At 39.0% G+C, this 22,892-nt stretch overlaps 1 protein-coding gene across 1 annotated transcript in view; it reads left to right on the forward strand.

Moving 5' to 3' along the window:
- The window catches only part of SLC10A1 (solute carrier family 10 member 1), a 30,240-nt gene extending 8,858 nt beyond the window's left edge, over positions 1-21,382 (forward strand). Inside the window, exons 3-5 of the mRNA XM_017654810.3 lie at positions 17,383-17,561; positions 18,960-19,156; positions 20,932-21,382. Of these exons, the coding sequence (XP_017510299.3) occupies positions 17,383-17,561; positions 18,960-19,156; positions 20,932-21,236 (681 nt within the window). The 3' untranslated portion in view covers positions 21,237-21,382. The remainder of the gene's footprint in view (positions 1-17,382; positions 17,562-18,959; positions 19,157-20,931) is intronic.
- Positions 21,383-22,892: the final 1,510 nt, after the last annotated feature.

Genomic DNA, 22,892 nt, shown 5'->3' on the forward strand with positions numbered 1-22,892 from the left:
ACCACTGCTAGGGGGTGCCTGTATGACACCACCACAGTGCTCCCTGCCACCATGTCGCTCATCCCCCAACCTGGCCCAGAGCTGCACAACCACCCCACCCTCATTGCAGGACATCCCCGCCATCACTACAGGGCAGGCAGAGGGCAGCCCCATCCACAATGATCCCAGCAAAAGCCACTGCCCTGATCAGAAAGGGTGGGCTGAGGCAAACTTCCAGCTGCAGCACACTGAGATTAACCACTGCTAGCAGACAGACAGAAAGGCCCATTGCCCACCAAGAGCAACCAGGGCTCCACTGCAAAGGAGAACCAGGCACTGGAGAGTCAAGAGTCTTGAGCTTCTGGATACCACAGGAGGCCTTCTTCATAGAGTTATTACTCTCCAGGCCAGGAAGCATAGCAGATCCATCTACACAAAGGAAGAAACACAGAAACCCTAACAAAATGAAGAGGCAGAGGAATATGTTCCAAACAAAACTACAGGATAAGGCACCAGAAAGAGGGCTAAATGGAAGAGGTCTTCTGGATTCATGAGATCACCAATATTCTTGATAAAGATTTCAAAGTAAAAGTCATTAATATGATCTGCACAAAAGTATTGAGACTCTCATGGAGGACTGCAACAGAAAGATACAAGAGCTGAACAACATGGATTGAGCTGGAGGACCTTATGCTTAGTGAAATAAGCCAGGTGGAGAAAGACAAGTGCCAAATGATTTCCCTCATTTGCGGAGTATAACAGTGAAGCAAAACTGAAGGAACAAAATAGCAGCAGACTCAGACACTCCAAGCATGAACTAGTGGTTACCAAAGGGGAGGGGTGTGGGAGAGTGGGTGGAGAGGGAGTGACAAGGGGACTGAGGGGTATTATGTTTAGTACACATGGTGTGGGGTATCATGGGGAGAACAGTGTAGCACAGAGAAGGCACATAGTGGATCTGTGGCAACTTGCTGCACTGATGGACAGTGACTGCATTGGGGTATGGGTGGGGACTTGATGGTGTGGGTGAATGTAGTAACCACATTGTTTTTTCATGTGAAACCTTCATAAGAGTGTACATCAATCATACCTTAATAAAGAATTTTTTTAAAAAAAGATACAAGAGCTGAAAAAGAGCCACTCAGAGCTGGAGAATACATAACTGAAATGAAACATACAATGGAGGGAATGAATAATAGATTACTGCAAGTAGAGGAGACAATAAATGAGATGGAAATTAGAGAAAAGGAACACAATGAAGCTGAGGAGCAGAGAGAAAAAAAGAAGTTCTAGGAATGAAAGAACAATAAGAGAGCTATGTGACCAATCCAGATGAAACAATATTCACATAATAGGGCCACTAGGAGAAGAGAGAGACACAGGGATAGAAAGTCTCTTTGAGGAAACAATTGTTGAAAACTTCCCCAATCTGGGGAAGGAAACAATCAGGTCATGGAAGCACAGAGACCCTAACAAAAGGAACCCCAGGAAGACAACACCAAGACATATAACAGTTAAAATGACAAGTATTAAAGATAAGGAGACAGTACTGAAAGCAGCCAGAGAAAGAGAAAATATTACTTATAAGGGAAACCCCATCAGGCTACCAGCAGTCTTCTCAGCAGAAATTTAACAGGCCAGAAGGGATTGGCATGAAATATTTAATGTATTGAAACAAAAGGACCTTCAACCAAGAATCCTCTACCCAGCAAGATTATTATTCAAATTTGAAAAAGAGATTAAACAATTCCCAGATAAACAATGTCTCAAGAAATTTATAACCACTAAGACAGCCTTAAAGGATATGTTAAAGGGACTGTTATAGATGGAAATATTCCTAAGGCTAAGCAGTTTTCACCAGTGAAAATAAAACCGCTGTAAAGGTAGTAGACCCATTAATTACCAAGCAACTATGAAATTAAAACACAAGTAGTGAAACAAACTATATACAAAATCAGTCAAGGGATACACAAAAAGTGCAGATTATAACACCTAATACATGAATGTGGAGGGGGAAGAAGAAGAAAAAAGTACTTTAGATTGTGTTTGAAATAGAGCAATCATCAACTTAATATAGACTGTTACGTAGTCAGGAAGCTATTCTTGAACCTTATGACAAACACAAACCTAAAGTTACAATAGATACATAAAAAGCTTAAAAAAAAAGAGGAATCCAATCACAATGCTAAAGAAAACCATCAAATAACAAGAATATTAGAGAGGAAGAAAGGAATAGAGGAACTATAAGAATAACCAGAAAACAATTGATAAAATGCAGTAAGTACATACCTATCAATAATTATCTTAAATGTAAATGGACTGAATACAAACAAAAGACACAGTGGCAGAATGGATAAAGAAATAAGACTCATTTATGCTGCCCACAAGAGACTCATTTCAGACACAAAAATATACACAGACTAAAAGTGAAGAGATAGAAAAGGATATTTCATGCAAATAATAGAAAATAGCAAGAGTAGCAGAAATTACATAAGAAAACATTTACTTCAAAACAAAGAAAGTAAAAAAGAAGGACATTAAATAATGCTAAAGTGGTCAGTCCAACAAGAGGATATAACCATTATAGACATCTATGCACCCAACATAGGAGTACCTAAATATGTAAAACAAATACAGAATTAAAGGGGGAAATAGATTGCAACACCCTCATTTTAGGAGACTTTAACACACAACTCACATTGATAGACCAATCAGACAAAGTAAATAAGGAAACAGAGACACTGAACAATACATTAGATCAGATGGACTTAACATATCTACAGAACAATCCACCCCAAATCAGCAGGATACACATTTTTCTCAAGTGTATACAGAATGTTCTCCAGAATAGATCACATACAAGGCCACAAAAAGAGCCTCAATAAGTTCAAAGAGACTGAAATTTGTATCAAGCAGCTTCTCAGAACACAATGGTATAAAACTAGAAATAAATTACACAAAACAAAAAAGCCTACAAACACATGGAAGCTAAACAACATGCTTCTAAATAATCAATGGACTGGAGAGGAAAAAGATGATGGCATGAGAAGTGAGGCAGAAATTTCCTCCCCAAACCACATATAGTATGAAAATACAGCAAATACAACTAAAAAGATCAACGAACAAATTAGGACAGAGATTAAGCAATACATGGAGACAAATGGAAACAAAAATTCAACCATTTGAAATCTGTGGGATGCTGCAAAAGTGATTCTAGGAGGGAAGTACATAGCATTATGGCCTACCTCAAGAAATAAGAACAATCCAAAATAAACAGTCTAAACTCATAGTTAAAAAAATTATAAAAAAGAAGAACAAATGTACCCAAAGTTAATATAACTGACATAATAAAGATCAGAACAGAAATAAATAATATAGAGAAGAATAAAACAATAGAAAAATAATCAATGAAACAAAGAACTGATTCTTTAAGAAAATAAAACAGATAAACCCCTAGGCAGACTTAACAAGAAAAAAAAAAAAACAGTCTACACATATAAACAGAATCAGAAATGAGAAAGGAAAAATCACTATGGACACCACAGAAATACAAAGATTAGAGAATACTATGAAAAATTACATGCTAAATAATTGGATAACCTAGAAGAAATGGACAACTTTCTAGAAAAATACAACCTTCCAAGGCTGACCCAGAAAGAAAACAGAAAATCTGAACAAACCAATAACGAGCAATGGAATTGAATTAGTAATCAAAAATCCCAACAAACAAAATTCCAGGACCAGATGGCTTCACAGCTAAATTCTACTAAAAATTTAAAGAGAAGCTAATACCCATCCTTCTTAAAGTATTCCAAAAAGTAGAAGAGGAGGGAATACTTTCAAACTCATTCTATGAGGCCAGCATCACTCCAGACAAAGACACCACACACATAAGAAGAAAATAATAGACCAATATCTCTGATGAACATAGATGCAAAAATCCTTAACAAAATATTAACAAACTGAATTCAAAAATACATCAAAAATATTATCCATCATGACCAAGTGTAATTTATTCCAGGAATGAAAGGATGGTACAATTTGTAAATTAATCAATGTCATATATCACATAAAGAAAAGGAAGGATAAAAACACGATCATCTCAATAGATGCTGAAAAATCGTGTGACAAAATTCAATATCCATTCATGATAAACACTTTCAGAAGGGATTAAAGATGGCAGCATGAGAAGTAAGACAGAAACCTCCTCCCAAAACCATATATAATGTGGAAATATAGCAAATACAACTAATTCGGAAAGAGCGACAGGAAAGAATACTGGACAGACTTCCTACATCTGGGGAAGAGAATATCTCACAAAAAGGGGTAAAGTGGCAAAGTGGTGATCTGGCGGGACCCAAGTCCTTCCCCCACCCCAGCTCACCAGCAGGAGGAAGAGAAACGGGGAGGGGTTGGAGGCCTAGGAATGCTGAACAACCAGCCTTGGAGTTCTGCTCTGGGAGTGTGAACCTACAACACATGGTGCCCTGGAGGTAAGCGGGGTTGGAAAGCTAAGACAGGCAGAACACAGAGAAACTGAGATTCCAGCTGCTTGTGGAGAACAAGTACCTACACACCAGCCACTCTGGGACAAAAGAAAGGCAGGCACTCTGAGAGACTTCCCAACAGCAAGAGGGCTGCTAAATGGGCAAGGACTGCACAGAGCTTGCTGCTCAGGAGAAATGACGGGTGGACAAAATTGACTCAGCATACTCAGCCCAGCACATTGGGAACTTTCAGGAGCTTCAGGTGCCCCATCCCCTTGGCTGGCAACACAGCCCCAACCAAGGTCCGCCAACTGCAGTACTCAGCCTGCTACTCCTCTGTCCCAGCCAGCAATGGCTCGAAAACCCACCATTGCACCAAGCCAGGCAGAGGGAAGCCCCACCTATGTATGGCACCTACAGGGACATGGCATAAAGGCTCCTCCCTATGCACTCAGCCCACTGGCCATGAAAGTGGAAGCAGGCAAGTACACTTTCCTCCTGAGAGGCACAACCACCACTCACCTGAGACCCCCACGCTATTGCTCCAGAGGCTGAGCAGCTCCAGAAAGTAGAGCTTCTGGGCACTAGAGGGCACCACCTACTCAAAGTTATTACTCCATATTATTCATTACAAATATGAAATGTCAAAAGAAACGGGTACAAACCAAAATCCCACAAACACCAGAAAGAGGGTGAAATGAAACTGAAATTACCAAACTTCCTGAAAAAGATTTTAAAATAAAAATCATAAACATGCCCACAGACCTACAGAAAAATATTCAAGAACTCAGGGAGGAATTTAAGAAAAAGATAGAAACTTTGAAAAACACAGTATTCAAAATGAAACATACAATGGAGGGATTTAAAAGATTAGATGAGGTAGAGGAAATAGTAAAAGAAATAGAAATTAGAGAACAGAAATACAATGAAGCTGAGGCACAGAGAGAAAAGGGATCTCTACGAATGAAACAATATTAAGAGAACAGTATGATCAATCCAAACAGGACAATATTCACATTATAGGGGTACCAGAAGAAGAGAGAGAGAAAAGGGATAGAAAGTGTCTTTGAGGAGGTAATTCCAGAAAACTTTCCCAATCTAGGGAAGGAGATAGTCTCTCAGGCCATGAAGGTGCACAGATCTCCCAACACAAGAGACCCAAGGAAGATAACACCAAGACATATAATAAATAAAATGGCAAAGATCAAGGATAAGGACAGAGTATTAAAAGCAGCCAGAGACAGAGAAAAAAGATCACATACAAAGGAAAACCCATCAGGCTATCAATAGACTTCTCAGCAGAAATCTTACAGGACAGATGGGAGTGGCATGATACATTTAATGAAATAAAACAGAAGAGCCTTGAACCAAGAATACTCTACCCAGCAAGATTGTTTAATCCCTGCTTCAAATTTAAATGATAATTTCCAGATAAGCAAAAGCTGAGATAATTTACTTCCCACACACCACCTCTACAGTGAATTTTGGAGGGACCTCTATAGCTGGAAGTGCTCCTAAGGTTAAATAGCTTTCATCAGAAAAAAATCACAGTAAAGGAAGTACACCAATTAATTACTAAGCAAATGCAAAATTAAGTCAACTACCCCCAAAGTCAGTCAAAGGATACACAAAGAATACAGAATATGATATATATAAAGAATGGAGGAGGAAGAAAAAGAAGGGTGAAAAAAAGAACCTTTAAATTGTGTTTGAAATACGTATTAAGTTAGTTGTTAGACTGTTAGATAATAAAGATACCCTTAAACCTTTGGTAACCACAAATCTAAAGCCTGCAATGGCAATAAGTACGTATCTACTGATAATCACCCTAGATATAAATGGACTGAATGCACCAATCAAAAGATGTAGTTACTGAATGGATAAAAAACAAGACCTGTCTATATGCTGCCTACAAGAGACTCACTTCAAACACAAAGACATACACAGACTAAATAAAAGTGAAGGGATGAAAAAAGATATCTCATACAAATCACAGGGAAAAAGCAGGAGTTACAGTACTTGTATCAGACAAAACAGACTTCAAAACAAAAAAGTAACAAGAGATAAAGAAGGACATTACATAAAGATAAAGGAGTCAGTCAAAGAAGAGAATACAACCATTATAAATATCTATGCACCAAACATAGGAACACCTACATATGTGAAACAAATACTAACAGAATTATAGGGGGAAATAAAATGCAATGCATTCATTTTAGGAGACTTCAACACACCACTCACTCCAAAGGACAGATCAACCAGACAGAAAATAAGTAAGGAGACAGAGGCATTGAACAACACATTAGAACACATTGACCTAACAAACATCTATAGAACACTCCACCCAAAAGCAGCAGGATACAAATTCTTCTCCAGTACACGTGGAACATTTTCAAGAATAGATCATATACTAGGCCACAAAAAGAGCCTTGGTAAATTCAAAAGGATTGACATTGTACCAACCAGCTTCTCAGACCATGAAGGTATGAAACTAGAAATAAATTATGCAAAGAAAACAAAAAAGCTCACAAACACATGGAGGCTTCACAACATGCTCCTAAATAACCAATGGCTCAATGACCAAATAAAAACAGAGATCAAACAATATATGGTGACAAATGACAACAATAATCCAACACCGCAAAATCCGTGGGACCCAGCAAAAGCCATACTAAGAGGGAAGTATATTGCAATATAGGCTTACCTCAGGAAAGAACAATCCAATATGAACAGTCTAAACTCACAATTAAAGAAACTAGAAAATTAAGAACATTGAGGCCCAAAGTCAGTAGAAGGAGGGACATAAAGATTAGAGCAGAAATAAATAAAATCGAGAATAAAACAATAGAAAGACTCAATGAAACCAGAAGCTTGTTATTCAAGAAAATTAATTAGATAAACCCCTAACCAGACTTATCAGGAAAAAAAGACAGTCTACACACATAATCGAAGCACACATAAAAAGAATTACAAATGAGAGAGGAAAAATCCCTACAGACACCACAGAAATAGAAAGAATGATTAGAGAATACTATGAAAAATTATATGCTAACAAACTGGATAACCTAGAAGAAATATGGACAACTTTCTAGAAAAATACAACCATCCAAGGCTGACCCAGAAAGAAACAGAAAATCTGAACAGACCAATTACCAGCAACAAAATTGAATTGGTAATCAAAAAACCTAAGAGCAAAAGACCTTGACCAGATGACTTCACCACTGAATTTTATAAAAGATTTAGTGAAGACCTAAAACCAATCCTCCTTAAAGTTTTCCAAAAAGTAGAAGAGGAGGGAATACTTCCAAACTCATTCTATGAGGCCAAAATCACTCTAATACCCAAACCAGGCAAAAACACCACAAAAAAAGAAAATTACAGACCAATATCCCTGATGAACATAGATGCAAAAATACTCAACAAAATATAGCAAACTGAATTAAAAAATACAACAAAAAGATCATCCATCATGATCAAGTAGGATTTATTCCAGGGATGCAAGGATGGCACAATATTGGAAAATTCATCAACATCATCCACCACATCAACAAAAAGGACAAAAACCACATGATCATCTCCATAGATGCTAAGAAAGCATTTGACAAAATTCAACATCCATTCATGATAAAAACTGTCAACAAAATGGGTAAGGAGGGCAAGGACCTCAACATAATAAAGGCCATATATGACAAGCCCACAGACAACATCATACTTAACAGCGAGAAGCTGAAAGCTTTTCCTTTAAGACTGGGAACAAGAGAAGGATGCCCACTCTCCCCACTTTTATTCAACTTAGTTCTGGAAGTCCTAGCCACAGCAATCAGACAACACACACACACAAAAAAATCCAGATTGGTAAAGAAGAAGTTTAACTGTCACTGTTTGCAGATAACATGATATCGTACATAAAAAACCCTAAAGACTCTACTCCAAAACTACTAGATCAAATATCTGAATTCAGCAAAGTTAAAGGATACAAAATTAATACACGGAAATCTGTTGCATTCCTATACACTAATGATGAACCAGCAGAAAGAGAAATCAGGAAAACAATTCCATTCACAATTGCATTAAAAAGAATAAAATACCTAGGAATAAACCTAACCAAGGAAGTAAAAGACCTATACCCTGAAAACTACTCATGAGAGAAATTAAAGATACCAATAAATAGAAATACATCCTGTGCACACTGATAGGAAGAATTAGTATTGTCAAAATGGCCATCCTGCCTAAAGCAATCTACAGATTCAATGCAATCCCTATAAAAATACCAACAGCATTCTTCAACGAACTAGAGCAAATAGTTCTAAAATTCATATGGAACCACAAAAGACCCTGAATAGCCAAAGCAATCCTGAGAAGGAAGAATAAAGCTGGGAGGATTATACTCCCCAACTTCAAGCTCTACTACACAGCCACAGTAATCAAGACAATTTGGTACTGGCATAAGAAGAGACCCATTGACCAATGGAAACAGACTAAAGAGTCAAGATATAAACCCAAACATATATGGTCAATTAATATACGATAAAGGAGCCAAGGACATGTAATGGGGAAATGACAGCCTCTTCAACAGCTGGTGTTGGCAAAACTGGACAGCTACATGCAAGAGAATTAAACTGGATTATGGTCTAACTGTATACACAAAAGTAAACTTGAAATGGATCAAAGACCTGAATTTAAGTCACTAAACCATAAAACTCTTAGAAGACAACATAGGCAAAAATCCCCTGAATATAAACATGAGCAACTTCTTCCTGAATGCATCTCCTCAGGCAAGGGAAACAAAAGCCAAAATGAACAAATGGGGCTACATCAAACTAAAAAGCTTCTGTACAGCAAAGGACACCATCAGCAGAACAAAAAAGGCATCCTACACTATGGGAGAATATATTTGTAAATGACATATCCAACAAGGGGTTAACATCCAAAATATATAAAGAACTCACATACCTCAACAACCAAAAAGCAAATGGCTGATTAAAAATGAGCAGAGGATATGAACAGACAACTCTCCAAAGAAGAAATTCAGATGGCCAACAGGCACATGAAAAGATGCTCCACATCGCTAATTATCAGGGAAATGCAAATTAAAACCACAATGAGATATCACCTCACACCAGTTAGGATGGCCAACATCAAAAAGACTAAGCAAATGCTGGCGAGGATGTGGAGAAAGGGGAATCCTCCAACACTGCTGGTGGGAATGTAAAGTAGTTCAACCATTGTGGAAAGCAAGATGGAGATTCCTCAAAAAACTAAAAATAGAAATACCATTTGACCCAGTAATTCCACTCCTAGGAATTTACCCAAAGAATGCAAGTTTGAAGATTCAAAAAGACATATGCGCCCCTATGTTTATTGCAGCACTATTTATAATAGCCAAGATGTGGAAGCAACCTAAGTGTTCATCAGTAGATGAATGGATAAAGAAGATGTCGTACATGTACACAATGGAATACTATTCAGCCATAAGAAAGAAAAAAATCCTACCATTTGCAACAATATGGATGGAGCTGGAGTGTATTACGCTCAGTGAAATAAGCCAGGCGGAGAAAGACAAGTACCAAATGATTTCCCTCATTTGTGGTGTATAACAAAGCAAAACTGAAGGAACAAAACAGCAGACTCACAAACTCCAATAAGGGACTATCAGTTACCAAAGGGGAGAGGTGTGGGAGGGCAGGTGGGGAGGGAGGAAGAAGGGGATTGAGTGGCATTATGATTAGTACACATGGAGGGGATCATGAGGACGACAGTGTAACAGAGAGAAAACAAGTAGTGACTCTGTGGCATCTTACTACACTGATGGACAGTGACTGCAACGGGGTCGGGGGGTACTCGATAATATGGGTGAATGTAGTAACCACATTCTTTTTCATGTGAAACCTTCATAAAAGTGTGTATCAATAATACCTCAATTTTATAAATTGTAAATAAAAAAAAACTATGCTCCTATAAACAACTGGGACTATATCAAACTAAAAAGCTTCTGCACAGAAAAGGAAAACTGCAACAAAACAAAAAGACAACCTACTAAATGGGAGAATATATTTGCAAATGATATATCCAGTAAGGGGTATCTAAAATATGTATTAAAAAATTTAATGCCAAAACTATATAAAGAACTCCTGAAACTCATTAGCAAAATAACACAGTACAATTAAAAACTGGGCAGAGCACCTGAATAGACATTTTTCCAAAGACAGCATGAAAAGCATGGCCAATGGACACATGAAAAGATGCTCAAAAATCACTAAACATCAGGGAAATGCAAATCAAAATCACGAGGTATCACCTCAGAGCAGTCAGAATGGCTACTATCCAAAAGACAATCAATAACAAGTGTTGGCAAGGATGGGGAGAAATAGGAACCCTTGTGCACTGTTGGTGGGAACGTAAATTGGTGCTACCACCATGGAAAGCAGTATGTAGGGTTCTCATAAAACCAAACAATAGAAATACCATATGACCCAGTAATTCCACTCCTGAGAATTTACCTGAAGAAAACAAAATCACTAATTTGAAAAGATATATACACTCCTACATTTATCACAGCATTATTTACAATAGACAAGATATGGAAGCAACCTAAGTGCCCAATGATAGATGAATGGATAAAGATGTGATACATATATAAAATGGGATATTGTAAATCCATAAAAAGGAATGAAATCTTGACATTTGCAACAACATGGATGGACCTAAAGGATTTTATGCTAAGTGAAATAAGTTAAACAGAGAAAGACAAAAACTATATGATTTCACTTATATGTGGACTCTAAAACACAAAATAAATGAAACAAACAAAACAGAAACAGATTCACAAATACAGAGTACAGGGGAAGAGGGTGAGTGGGTAGACAAAACAGATGAAGGGAATAAAGAGATACAAACTCCCAATTATAAAATTAGTCATAGGGATGAAAGCACAGCATGGGGAATATAGCAATAATATTGTAATATCTTTGTATGTTGACAGAAGGTAACTACACTTACACATTTAGTAATGTATATAATCGTTGAATCATGATGTTGTACACCTAAAACCAATAGTTTATCAACTTTATTTCAATTAAAAATGAAAAAAAATAAACTATGGTCCCTCCTCATGTACATTTTTTACTAATTTGATCGCCTTAACCAAAAATAATTTAGCACTCCAATGACCATTATAGGGAATTTTTGATCTCCCCAAACTTGCTTTTCTTAGAACCAAATTAGAAGACCATGGCTCTAAAATAAAACTGAATAGGATGCCTATTTCAATTGGTATCTTAAGGCTTCCAAGTGTATTCAGAGCTCTAAAATTGCCTTTTTACAAAATACCATTTCTAAATTGACCAAAGCAAATAAACAATTGAAAAGAGATAAAAAGGCATTAGAGGTCTCTCCACTCCACCTTCACCATGCATCCCCACTAATTTCCTCTTCCTCTTCTGCACCCTCCTTGGTACCCTTCTCTTCTTCCTTCCAGCCCTCTAACTGAACTTCCCTTTTTTCCCAAACCTCTCCCTACTTCTTCGCCATCCGAACCCATTAGAATCTGCCAGTTTAAAATTAGACACTGAGGATCTTAATGCTAAACCCCTAATTTCCTGTCCCCTGGATTAGGCTGAACTACAAGCCATCTCAAAGATTTTCCCAAAGTACTTGAGGATCCTCACAAATTTGCTGAGGAACTTAATATAGTCATTCAAACTTATCAACCAGGTTTCTCAGATTTACACCATCAAGTTCACATACTCATTGTCGAAAACCAAGCCCAACACCGGATGAAAAGAGCTAATTGGAATGATTTTTTTTAAATCTCTAGAACTGCAAATGGGAGACAAACCCCCTCCCATTATACCATCAGGCTAGGTCAATAGCTAAATGACTTCACCTAGCAATCTCTAGGGCTTTCTCAAAACCTGCTAATTGCAGTAAGAATCAGGCTTGTACCCATAAGCTCAGGGAGCCTATGTATGATTATTATATTGGCTCTAAGGTTTTTTAAGGAAAAAATTCTAGCCTTCTGTCTTGCCAATGGGTTTCAGCTCCAAACAAGTTAAGTATGGATTCAAATGAGACCAAAAAAACGACAATGGAATGTTCTTAGGGTGAAAGGATTTATGCCCAACTTTATTCCCTTGATGGCAGATCAATCACTGGAATCCCTTTCATTCAGAGCAAATCTGCATGCAGCAAGCAGGTCTTTACCTCTGGGCCTCTCTGCCCTTGCAGCCAGCTCAGTCTCTGTCCTCGGTGCTGCCACCACTCCAGTCTCTGCTCTCTTGCAGCCTTGCAGCAGCCCAGAGCACTGGACAGAGTTCTTTATATAGAGTCAGTAACAGCGTATTGCCCGCACATGTGTAGTGAGCAAGCGTACCAGAGCCAGGTGAGAATCCTGGCCATAGGAACCTTCACTTTCTCCACACCTTCCTATTGATGTTGAATCCACTCGGGTAGCCTCTTTGTTCATTAATGGGTTGAACCAGGATCTTTTCCTTCTAATAAAAAGACCAGAATGAAACAAGAAACTATGTCCACTTCAGATTTAGTTAATTTAGCAAATCAGCTCACCTGCACCCTAGATGATTCAATGAAAAGGAAGAACACTAATCCTTTAATTTTCAACTACAACAAATGGAGGTCCCTAAATAAAACTAAACTCTTCCTGGTCTTTGCCATTACTGCAAAAATCCAGGGCACTGGAAGAAAGTGGTTACAAACTGAAGTGCTCCAAACACCTTCAGTCCTCCAGGTTTTCTCTAATTATGGGACTCTGAGGAACTACAGGGGCTTTTCCCAATCTTTCTACTTGACTGGCTGTAGGGAAAATGGAAGTTCCTATGGTCAGGATTCTCTCCTGACCCTAATCTACTTGATGATGTAATTGGCCTGCTGCTAGGCTAATGCTTACACACCCTTTGGCTATAAACCATTGTTGTTGGTGTTACTAGATAAAGAGCTCCACAGAGTGCTCTGGCCACAGGCAAAAACAGAGATGGATTGCGAATGTCCCAGAGGAAGACATGATTCCAGTACTCAACCCACTATTGTAAGAATAAAGCTTGGTATAAACCCTTTTTCCCTAACAGTTCAGTTGTTATTTGGTCTCACCAGATCTACGATGAACTTGCCTGGGGACAGTTCCCCTCAGGCAAAACACTGGCTTGGAGAAATAACACTCCAGACTGTGTATGACCCCAGTTATTAAACAGCACCTATTTCAGAATACTAAAATGGTTGTCCTTAATTCCTCTGCCCCTATTCATTTACTGGGCCAAGATTTCTTGGAGAAATATCATGCCTGAATTTCTCTCCCAAAAGGGGGAGATAACTCTAGAATCTGATATTGCCAACCAAGTGAATCAAATTACCTTTCAGCATCTTTTATTTGTTCTATCTCTAACAACACTAGAGCTAATTTTAAGGATAATAACTATTTATTCCTATTGGATTAGCAGCTGTAAAACATCAAGCCCATAAAAGATGTTAAGGCTTAGGGCCTCATCCTCTGTCCTGGGGATAAGGCCAGCCAGTATCTCTTTGCCTTTATTTAGGAAGGAAAACAATGCACAGCAATGTCCCAGGATTTTACCAAAAGTCCCTCTGATTTCTCCCAAGCCTTAAAAGTTTATTTAGATGCTCAAGCCTCTTAGCAGGATGACAGCAGCCACTTGTTAGAGCTCTTAATCTTAAAGGGACAGTCTCCAACCAGGACTTGCAGTTTACTCAAACTCAGGTTTGATATTTGGGGCACCTAATCTCAGAACAAGGGCTACATTCAGATCCAAAAAGTTCATGGATCCTGAACTTCCCAAAACCCTGTTATTTCGGAAGATCAAGATAACTTGGCCTTTTAAGCCCTAAAAGAAAGCATGTTAAGTTCCCCCGCCCTTGGATATCCCAATAATCAACTTCACCGCAATAGTCTTAATCCTGCCACCCTTTTCTCCTCCTCTGCAGATAATACTCCTCATGACTGACAATGCTGACTTCATGGTTTACCAATGGCTATTTTAAAAGTGAAAATAATAAATATCATGCTAGGTACGCTATTGCAATTCCTTTTGAAGTCACCAAGTTGTCCTAAACTATGTTGGCCCAACAGGCTCTTGCTCAGGCCTGCATTTTAGCAAAGAGCAAAACTGCAACTACCTATAACTGACAGTAGATATGCTCTTGGAATAGCTCGTGACTTTGGAATGCTATAGAAATGGCAAGGCTTCCTCACATCCAGCAAGAAAAAAAATGGGTCCTCTGTTCAGGAATTAATAGATGCCATACTCTTGTCAGCCAACTTGGCCCCATTATTAAAGCCCCTGGACATTCCAAATATGATTCCCTGGGGGCTAAAGGAAACCACCTTGCTGATATTTCTACAGAGAGCACTGCTTCCAAAGTAACCAAAAGCCCAACCTGTCATAGATCAAAGGGAAGTTCCCCCAAATGATAATCCAGAAAAACTGACTAGAGATGCCCTAGAATTCCACCTCAGAGAAGGAAAAACAATTTTGGAAATCTAATAACCATAATTCAATTAAAAAAGAAAACTCACCTGGGCCAAATAATCCAGTCCTGCCAGAAACTCTTAAAGTGCCCATTACTGACTACTGTCTAACCTTTATAAACCGATACTGGTGAAAAATATTAACAAGGCCCCAAAGTGTGCCTATGTAGCTTGCCCCGCTTGCCCAAAATACAATTCAAGAAAACCTTTCTGTACTGCTCCCACTTTAAATTGCCTAATGAACTATTTGAGGTGTGGCAAATGGCATTTTACTTTCCCATCTCATGGATATATAAGTATGTCTTGGTAATGGTCTATATTTTCTTGGACTGAAGCCTTGCCTTTTAGATAGGCTACTGCTACTTATATGGCTGAAATCCTACTGGTAATGATCATCTCTACCCAGGGAACCCCTTTCAAATTTCAGTGACAAGGGAACTCACTTTACTGGTCAAGTGCTTCTATAGATCTGTGCAGTTTGGCTAGCTGTGCACCACTTTCACTGCACTTACCACCTTCGATCCTCAGGGCTAGTCAAAGGCACTGATGTCATCATTAAGACTCAACTGGCAAAATTTGTAGAGGACCTTCAAATACCTGCACTAAAGACACTGACATTAATTCTTCTAAATCTCCAGTCTATTGTTAACCATGCTTTAGCAGAATGATCTTTCTGCAGCACACTCCCAAGAGACGAAGACATCACACCATGCAGCCCAGAGATTTCATCTATTAGAAAAGACGACTCTCTTCAGCTCCACTGGAAAGGCCCCTATCAGGTACAGGTACTGTTAACCAACCTTTGTGTCACCAAACTCTAAGGACTCGACTAGCATCATCTAAAGAAAACACCAAACCCTAACTGGACCAGCATACCAATTGGTGACCTGAAAATAAGGATTTCCAGGAATTGAAACAGACAACATATTTATTATTTTCACTTTTAAAATAGCCATTGGTAGTCCTTTAAAGGAAATATGATTCACAGATCCTTGAGTCTCTCCCACTCTAGCTACATTGCTGATGTTTGATTCAGACATTGCATTTCTTCCCCCTGTAATAAAATTTCCAATTCACACACACACAAAAAAAAAAAAAAAAAAAAATAGCCATTGGTAAACTATGAATTCTAACAATTGTCTAAATTTCAAACAATTGAAGGAAACAGTTTTCCTAAGATATCGAGACCAAATCTGTAATACCTCTGTCCTACAGTTGCTTATCTTTCTCCCTTTCTTTCTTGGCCATATCTGTGGCAAAAGGGGGTACCCTTTCTGTTGGATCTGTCACCAGAAATTCCTATCTATTCATAATGCTAGAGATCCCTGGATCTTAGCTGTAACCAATTCCTCTTTGATTCCAAATTGTAACCACAAGACCTATCAGATTAGGCTGTTACAGCAAGGTGTTCCTGTATCTTGGTTCAACTTTTCTCCAATCACCACCATGGATGATGACCATTGATCTTTAGCTGGTTGCCTTCAAATCTGGGCTACTGGTTTTATTATTATACATACAAACTGGAGTCACTATTCTGCAATATAATCATTCTTAAACTTTATACCTGTTACTTATCAAATCTCTACACTAAGAGATGCACCCAATAGGTGATGTTAGCCCACCACTGAGTTATCTCCCAACACTTATAACCTTGTTAAGATGTAGACCTTATGTGGGCATGCCTGATAATTCTCCCTCCTATCTTCCCTGGTACTCAGGTGAGGCCCCAGTGGTTTCCAATCTATGCATTTTCTCTCTGACATGGGACAAGACATTCATGAACTGTCCTTTCTGGCACCAAGGGACAAAACCACTAAATGTGGATTCTTGATCAGCAATGCTTTTGAGGGAAGAGCTTGATCAAAATGGGGAAATGTAAAAATGAAAGAAACCTCATTTAAAATGGAGTTGGGCAGGCCTAAAGGAGGAGCTCTCGTGTACTACCAATGGCAGTTAAGAAGCATGCCATGCATTCCCCAGCACAGGTAAATTTACTTTATACTTCAGCAAGGAGAATTTCTTCTTGCCCAGGACCAGACCAGCCAAGGAGAACTCAATAAACCTCTCCCAGCTTCCGCCCTTCCCAAAGGCAAGTTCCTATCCTCTGTTCTCCAGACTCGTCTTTGGTTTGCCAGTTTGCTTGACTCTCTACCACTCCTGAATAAATTAATGCTGTTGGTAAATAGCTGGGTTTTTTTAACAGAATTGTTAATCAGGTCTCTTTCCTCCAAGAAACTTTCTAGCTACCAGTAATTCTGAAAACATGTAAAAGATATTTCATATTCCATTCTACTTCAAATACCCATTTTTTAAATTGCAGTGTTTCCACCTCCAATGCCCACCTGTGCTTCTCCAGGCCTCCACCCCTCTCTCCATAGCCTACCCCTTCTGATTGCCTTTTCTTGTCCTCATTCACAGGGAGGGCTGATTATCAAGCTTCTGCTTGCTGTGGCCATCATAGCACTCTCTGTCATCAATGTGGGCAAGAGCATCATGTTTGTCATGACACCACACTTGCTGGCCACCTCCTCCCTAATGCCTTTCATTGGTTTCCTACTGGGTTACCTCCTCTCTGCTCTCTTCCAGCTCAATGGACGGTACGTATTACTTTAGATTCCTATGTCCCATGGACCTCATTCTTGCTCGGGTCTCTCAGGAAAAGGATGAGATCCAAGATCTGGGGAAGGTATTTTCCTAGCGTGAGAACTATTGGAGATGGAAGGTATCGAATGGGTTAGAAACAAGTCCAAGAGACCAAAGGCAAAGAGCAATAGCTCTTGGCGAAGTGCACCCTCCAGATATAGATTCCATCTCCTGTCCAAATCCCTGGCAGCTAAATGGCACTGTAGCTCCATGTCATCACAAGTATTCTTCCTTTCCCCCTTTTCTTGTCTACCTAGCTTTAGTCTTGACAAGGACACCACTGGGTGACAGCCCTGCTAAGTGGCACTAATAGCTGAAGCAGCTGTGGATCTCTGTTATCGCCTAACCTAACTCACAAACACAGCTGCTACTTTTTGGGAACAGCCAACTTAAGGGCCTGATGGGACTATCAAGCACCCTATCTATACAGTAAAGTACATTTCAGGAACTTCTTTTCAGCCATAACTGGCAATTCCTTATGTGTTAAGTCTAAGTATCAGTAGCACTCTGATATTCCCTCCCTCCCCCAAAAAACTCAATTGTTCTTAAAATACAATTTAAAAGTAGTTACCCATTTTCAAAGCCATGTTAATACATTAGGATGTAATACATGGTTATACAGTAGAATCAAAAGGCTACCAATCACCACTCAATGTCAATTTTCACAAGTGATACAGATCATTAATAAATGGCCACATCATCAGGTGCCACCACGGTAGCCTCCCTCATTAATAAACGTGCTGGGATGGCCCTCGGTTTGCTTAAGTGAATTAACTATTTTTAAAACACAAACTGCAATTCAACTGGGCATTATATGTAAACATCCCATTCTTTTTGCTCCATAGAAAGCAAAACCAAGAGAATGTGCTCCAAAAAACAATGATAATGAATTAAGTTTGTACTTTTAATAGTGTTTTAGAAATATGCCTAAGCCAAAAGCTTGGGACAGGATAAGATCCCCAGACATTTCATTCTTCTACTGCATGCTGAAAATTCTATTCTCTTATATGCAAGCCCAATATAACAAGCCAATGAATAATAGCTGATTCACCTTCCTCCTACCCCTCACGAGCCAAACATTTCTCCCAATTTTCTCCAAGCTACTCAAGTTTTATTAAAAACTCCAACATGAACCTATTCTTCACCATCTTCCACAGGTTGAACTGGTAATTTTGAGATTAGTCAACTTCTCTTGAAACCTGTGTGTGCTCCACACACCTGACTCATTTGCATTTGTGTTGGACTGTTCAGTGGGTCTTAAAAGATTAGCTGAATAGGATATGGGCACATGAAAATGCACCGTCATAACCTTTCTCCTCAGAATATAGGATTGATTTTTTTAACCTACACAGAAGCAGACGCACTGTCAGCATGGAAACCGGATGCCAAAATATTCAACTATGTTCCACCATTCTCAATGTGACCTTCCCCCCTGAAGCCATTGGGCCACTTTTTTTCTTTCCTCTCCTCTACATGATTTTCCAGCTTGGAGAAGGGCTTCTCTTCATTGCCATCTTTCGGTGCTATAAGAAAATCAAGCATGCCGAGGGTGAGTACTGAATCACTTTCGAGTTCTCTCATTTTAGACCTGATTCTGCCAACAATCAAGTCTTTAGCAAGAACCTTTTGGATGGGACTTTTATTACCAAGTCATTAGGAACCATGTAGCAAGAAGTAGGAAGGCTACTTCCAGTATCTACACTCCATCTCTGCCTTGTAGCCAGAAAAATCAACTGTGGATGGATTTAGCCTCCTAAGACTGAGGCCATTTTTGCCTACTTTAACTGGGGAAACCATGTAGGACTCAAGTTGAGGAAGGCAGAACCACCTTGAACATTAGATCATTGCACGATACTAGTGCAAAAGGCCCATATTCACAAAAGTCCTGTAAGTTTGTGTTAAGACTATGTTTTCATACCCTAAAACTGTCAGAGCCCTAGCAACACTGACACCCCAAATGAGGGGAAACATTAAAGCAATGCAGAATCCAAAAGAGGAGGACTCCAACTCTGGTTACACAGTACAGTCTATTAAACAGTTAACTATCACAGTCATCTGGATTTATACTTTAGATTACTGAGTAACTTCCTAATAGCTCCCCACCCTTTTTATAAGATGCTCACAGCACTTCACTCTCTTTGAAATATAATCAAACCTAAAGCCCAGTAAATTCCTCAGAGTAGACCTTAACAGCAAGAGTCTTTTCAAACCAGGAAAATCAACCTTACTTAGTAACACTTCAGTGTTAACTCTCAGGTATATTCTTAATCCCTCAAGTCCTTCAATTGTCTATTTCTCAAGAACTTAATTGAGGGACCCTTCAAGACCTTTTCTAGACCCTGGAGATTGACTTACAAGATAGAAGACAACCTCGCCTGATGGAAGTGTCTTACAGTACCAATGTAATTTACAGTTAGCTAAAATTTAGCAATCTTGGTTATCAAACACCCAAAAACAAGTAGATGATCATACTTCAGAACCATTTGATATAAGCTCTAGCTCAACACTATTGTGCAGTTGTGGAAAACAATCTAGTCTGATGAGAGCAACTCAAAAACATATACTGCCCACTTAAGTCTCCACTCTCTCAAATGTGGGAGGCGGAGACATTTTTACATCAATTGATCAGGTTTTCAGTCTTAGTCCCAGGAAGACCTAGGATGCATTCCGGGGCTATACTGTAATTATGATTCTTCAGCTATCAACACCTAACTAGTTGTTCACTCAGTGCACTCAGAAGCCACCTGTGAAAAAACTAAGTGAAAACCTAGTTTAGGGTTAATGGACTGTAAAGGACCATGCAGCAGTGCTCAGGATGAATAATCCACTTTTGTGCTTTTGACCCCTGTACCCTCTCTGAGATGGGAACTGAACAGATGGACCCTGACTCTTGTATGTCACAGCTCACCACCTCTATGAAGGCAGACAGGTAGACTAACACAGTAAGGGAGGGGCATGGAAACTTCCTTGGGAAGCCTGCCCCCTAAAGCTCTTTTCTCCCTGCCCCCTCCTTGCTCCCAGAATTAAACAGTGAACTTTGCTTTCATAAACTGCCTGACTGTATTGCATGCACAAATAAGTTGGAAGTGATTAATACTCTTAACAATTAGACATCACCTACATTATTACCATCAAGGATGTTGATGGCAGAGCAATTCCCCAACACTTAACATTAATGGGAGGGGATAAGGCAATGAGATGAAGGAAAAAACAAAAAGACAGCAAACCCTAGGGATGAAGTGGTATCCATTTCCCACACTGAACAAGCGTTGTATTAACTCTGTTGTTCTCCTTCCCATTTTTGACCATTCCTCAACTTTACAGATAAAAGAAAAATGATCTATACAGCTGCCAAAACTGAAGAAACAACTCCAGGAGTCCTGAGAAATGGCACCCACAAAGGGGAGGAGGGCAAGCCTTGCACAGCCAAGCAGTCACCCCATGGCCTGGATTCTAGTCAGAATCATTCAGAAAGCCACTGTGGTCAACCACAGAACAAGGTGACAGAACACCAGTCTTGCCTCAGTCTTCCACCAGTATTTCCAGAAGAAACTATCAGCAGCTTCAAGCCTTGCCTGGAAGACAGGGAGTCTACCCAAAGAGCCTCACCTATACCAGTTCAGAATTGACACTTTTTAAAAATACTTATTAGCAGCCCCATGAAGGCAGGAATCAAAATTGCCTTTTACCCCTGCATGTACAAAACAATGCCTGAGAGGCATATAAAAAGCACTGTTTAACTAGCCAATAAATGGGTTTTCTACCCTAAAACTAAGTATCTAAATCCTCTTCTCATTTTTGAGACCCAAAAGGTAAATAAATGCTCACAGTGCTTGACGATTAGATTTCTGAAGTCTTTTCTAACCTGAAAAATTCAGATCCTTCTCTTTTTGACATTTTTTGGATAAGAGCTAAGAACAGAAACATGGCACCAAGTATACAACAGACATGGTAATGCCAAAGCAGTTAAGCAAGACAAACTCAAAAACTCAGCCATAACAGAACAGACACTTTCCGAGAATACAATCCCAAATAGAGGGGAAACTTTTAAGAAAAAGGCAGTAAACAAGAAACACAATTATCAGCAGATTTCACTAATTATCTATCCCTTCCTCCACTGGCTGTTTTCCCATTATGCTTGCTCAACACTCAAGTACTTGCGAGCTATTCCAAAATGAGTGGTTTCTCAAACCAGAATCCTTAAATTTCAAATTTTCTCCAATGAAATTTAAACATTTCCCACTCACATAGATGCATTGGGTGAAAGATTTACAACTACTATTTGCCAACAGACAATGCCTTGTTTCTTATAATTTTCCTATCACTTAATATTAAGTATAATTGAAACCTTTAAGACAGTTTTAGGGCATCAGTCTGGCAAATGCCCAGGATCATCAGTACCTCCATTACCAGAACAAGTGTAAGAATCACCAATTTGGGTCACTAACACCCCCTTAAAAAATGCAGATTTGTGAAAAGTTGTACCGCTTGTCATTTTTACATATTATACCCATACATATCCAAATAAACTACAAGTCCTCTCTCTGCCAAGTTCTTCAAAGAGACTTATTGCCTTACTGCTTAACAACTGTTTGTAATATTAAAGTGGTTATGCCACTAGTATTTACTTATTTAGGAGTAGGTAAGTTAAAAACACAAAGTGAGTTGGTACCGATTTATACTTAAAATGCCCAAGGATTAAAAAAAAAAAAACAACCCTCCATTGGATAGTTAGTTAACTTCTGACTCGTCATACAGCCTTCAGATATCCTCTAAGAAACACCTTTGGGTTCCAACATTTTAAATAAACCCAATTCAAGTAATTAAGTATACCAGACAAACTCAGTCTATGATCAGCCACCTGTTGAAGTATCAGTATTTTATGGCTTAAATTCTGTAGTCTTTTGATACAAAGGAGCTTTCAGCCAAGTTCAGCAAAACCCTTCAAACCTACCCACATATGGAGATCCTGCTACCAAACCCCCACTTAAGGGAAGCCAAAGGTAATCTTGCTAAAATGCTTCCCACTGCTTTCCTCAAAACCCTTCCAAGGCCAGGGCAGATCAGTCCTACACTACAAGCGTGGTTTGAACGTCCTGGAACTAGGCTTTCCAAGTTCCAATAGCAATCTACCATTTATTTGCTCTCCTCTTTGGTCCTGAATTTACTCCTGTAAAACAGTGTTACAGTTACGAAAATTTAATAAGCACAATACATGGAACAGTGTCTACGTTATCCACTGTTAACCATTTATCTGGCCTAGCACTCAAACAGTGGACTATGAA

Source organism: Manis javanica, chromosome 8 (assembly GCF_040802235.1).
Source record: "Manis javanica isolate MJ-LG chromosome 8, MJ_LKY, whole genome shotgun sequence".
Classification (NCBI taxonomy): domain Eukaryota; kingdom Metazoa; phylum Chordata; class Mammalia; order Pholidota; family Manidae; genus Manis; species Manis javanica.